This window comes from Apium graveolens, chromosome 5 (genome assembly GCF_009905375.1).
Source record: "Apium graveolens cultivar Ventura chromosome 5, ASM990537v1, whole genome shotgun sequence".
Lineage (NCBI taxonomy): Eukaryota > Viridiplantae > Streptophyta > Magnoliopsida > Apiales > Apiaceae > Apium > Apium graveolens.
Window position 1 is genome coordinate 226,737,190 of NC_133651.1, and position 3,650 is coordinate 226,740,839.

The window sequence follows — 3,650 nt, forward strand, 5'->3', positions numbered from 1 at the left end:
GGATGCAGTTTCAAATTATGATCCATACTTTCAATAGAGAATTGATGTAGTGGGAAGAAAAGGTTTATCACCTTTACAAAAATGCACTGCGGCAATGCGTATGTTATCATACAGTATATCTGCTGACGCTGTTGATGACTACGTTCGTATTGGAGAGAGTACTGCCGTTGAATGCTTGAAAAAAATTGTATCCAATGTAATTACAATATTTGAGGGTGAATACTTGCGAAAGCCGAACTCGAATGACGTGCAACACCTATTACAGATGGGTGATGCTCGTGGCTTTCCTGGTATGATGGGAAATATTGATTGCATGCATTGGCAATAGAAAAATTGTCCAAAAGCATGGAAGGGAATGTTCATGAGTGGTCATGAAGGAGTGGCAACAATTATATTGGAAGCGGTTGCTTCATCTGATCTATGGATATGTCATGCATTTTTTGGAGTTGCTGGGTCAAATAATGACATAAATATTTTAGATCGGTCACCGGTATTTGATGATCTCCTACAAGGTCGTGCTCTAGAGGTAAATTACACTATCAACGGAAACAAATATAATATGGGGTATTACTTAACTGATGAAATATATCCTGACTGGGCAACATTCGTTAAAACGATACCCCGTCCCCAAAGTGAGAAAAGGAAATTATTTTCAAAATATCAAGAAAGCCAACGAAAAGACGTTGAACGAGCGTTTGGTGTGTTACAGTCCTATTTCACAATTATACGTGGTCCAACACGCTTTTGGGACATAGAAGATCTTGGGAGAATCATGAGGGCATGCATCATAATACATAATATAATTGTTGAAGACGAGAGGGACACATATGCCACTCAATTTGGTCCACTGCCAACTTACGACGATGCAACAAATGGTCTATCGCAACCAACTTTAGGTGAAGAACCCTCTGTCCTGCACGAAACATATATTCAAAATAGTATGCAAATGCGTGATAGACGGGCACATCGTTAGCTTCAAAATGACTTGGTTGAGCATATCTCGCAGTTCAACGAGAATCGTTAAATTGTAACGTTTAAATTTAATATTTTGTTGTGTGCTGCATTTTTATTTCATGTTTTTAATAATATGATGCATTTTAATTACGAGACATGTGTTTTATTTTAATAATATTTTTAAAATTAAAACATTAAATTAAATTAAGTTTAAATTAACATTAAATTAAATTTAAATAAAATTAAGTTTAAATAAAAATAGAATTATTAAAATAGTTTTACTAATAAATTAAATTTAAAATTTAAGTTCAATTCATTATATTAAATATATAATAATAATAATAATAATAATAATAATAATATAATGGGTCCTATAAAATATGGGAAGTGGGCTTCTAGCATTGGATGAATGGGGGTCAGTTTTTTAATAAAACCATTTGGGTGTGAGGAGGCAAGAATGTGTAAGTGGGAAAGGGGGAAGTGACCCCGCCACTGGACATGCCCTAAAGTTTTAGCACAGATTAATGCTACAATATAATGCCTAGGGGGCAGGGGCTATGCCAGCATGTATATCTGTATTCAATTGAGATGTACGTGTAAACTAATTTTATATTTTACGTGACCCTACTAGTAACAGTGCTATAATATTTTATTAACTACTGAATGCAACAATGACATTAATACAACTAGAAGGAACATACAAGATTTAACATTCCTCCAATAAGTGTTGGAAGGACAATTATATTTATTAGTTTTTTTCATTAGAATTTATAAAATGCACATCATTTTTTGTTTCTTAGCTGTATTTAAAAAATATTCTTTCCTTTTTGTGAATGTGCATATATGTTCATATAATTTAGATTTAAGAGAGCATAACGTCCGTTCGGGCTTGGTGGAATAAAGGAGATGAGCTTAATGTTTTACAATATATTAAAACAAGTAAACAAAATAATTTTGTTTGTGTAAAATAGTGAATAAAACAAAGAAACGGGAGACAAGGACCAAAACCCCGAGTCCAGTGTGCGACTGTCTCCTTAAAACGTATGTATTAGCACTCACCGCATGTGTGAGCGAATCGCCTCCCATGATAAAATGAGTTGCAGTGAAGCAGAGCGTCACTATCAACGATTTTGAACAGAGTAAGAAAACTACTACCAGAGAATACAGAGAAGAGAGAGCGGCTAGGGTTTCTTAACAATATTTCCACTTTCAAGGGATGATCTTTAGATACTAATATCTTATTCATCTCTAAGTCATTTTGAGTGATTCAAAGTGCCTCGGAAAGCTCTCACAGAGGAGCACGCATTGCAAGTGTCACGTTTTGCGCACACTTAACATTCACTAACTCAAATATGGTTCAAACATGACTTGATAATGTGGGGCTCAAACCCACATTTTCCACTCTGGTGCAAAAGGAAACAATTGTAGAAGCCGGAAGTGAACAGATGCAGAAGGAAAGAGAAAAGAAGGGAATAAAGAGGAAAAGTATGAGCATGGGTGGAGGTTCCGCAGGAAGGAGCTTCCCAACTAGATTTAATCGAGGAGCAGTGTCCCTACCGGGAAAGAACACTGGGTTTAAGCGGCCAATGAGTATGAATGTGAGCCAGAGCGGCCAGAAGTCAAGAATGTCCTATTCCAACCAGTCTCGACCCCCATTGCCAGCCTGTAACACTTGTGGAAGAATGCATTCTGGGGAATGTAAGGGAAAGCCAGTAACCTGCTTTAAGTGTGGGCAAATGGGCCACTATTCTCACAAATGCCCTTCGTCAGCCCCTGCCGTCATTCCAACCACCACTTGTCATCAGTGTGGACGCCCGGGTCATTGGAAGAGGGAATGCCCAATGAACAAACCAGCAGCTTCAGGAGCCAGCAGGGCTGCCTCCAATAAGCCACCTACTGCGAGGACTTTCAACATGACAGTCCAGGATGCTATGAAAGATTCAGATGTGATAGCAGGTACCCTTTCTCTAAATTCAGTCAGTGCAAACATTTTATTTGATTCAGGAGCAACTAAATCTTTTATATCAAGGGACTTTGCGCGTAAATTAAGATTTAAAGATGAACCCTTGATAGAGCCCTTACAAGTAGAAATAGCCAACCATGAAGTTATTCTTGTTAATCTGATTCACCCCGCCTGTGAGTTAGGCATAGGGGGACAATCTTTCAGTGTTGATCTGATTCCTTTTAAGTTAGGGGAATTTGATATAATTTTGGGAATGGACTGGCTATCTAGCAATGATGCTCAGATAGACTGTAAGGGGAAGAAAGTTAAGTTGAATATTCCAGGAAAGAAAGAAGTCATATTTAGGGGAAAGAGGCAGACGCAAAATTTTTTGACCATGGCCCAGGCCAGAAGGATGCTACGAAAAGGAAACGAGGCTTACCTAGCCTATGTGGTAGACACGCAAAAGGAGGTGCCCAACTTACAAGATATTCCAGTAGTCAACGAATTTGAAGATGTATTCCCACAAGACCTTCCGGGATTACCACCCGATAAAATGATTGAATTTGCTATTGAGTTGGCCCCAGGGACGGCGCCAGTTTCAAAAGCACCTTACTGGTTAGCCCCGTTAGAAATGAAGGAATTAGCTATCCAATTGTAGGAACTCTTGGATAAGGGTATGATAAGACCCAGTGTGTCTCCATGGGGAGCACCAGTTTTATTTGTTAAGAAGAAAGATGGGAGCATGAGGCTG

At 38.3% G+C, this 3,650-nt stretch overlaps 1 protein-coding gene across 1 annotated transcript; it reads left to right on the top strand.

Moving 5' to 3' along the window:
* The first annotated feature begins 361 nt into the window (after positions 1 to 361).
* On the top strand, positions 362 to 973 carry LOC141660759 (uncharacterized). Its single transcript, XM_074467748.1, has one exon. The coding sequence runs from the start codon at positions 362 to 364 to the stop codon at positions 971 to 973; it is 612 nt and encodes a 203-aa protein (XP_074323849.1).
* The last annotated feature ends 2,677 nt before the right edge of the window (positions 974 to 3,650 follow it).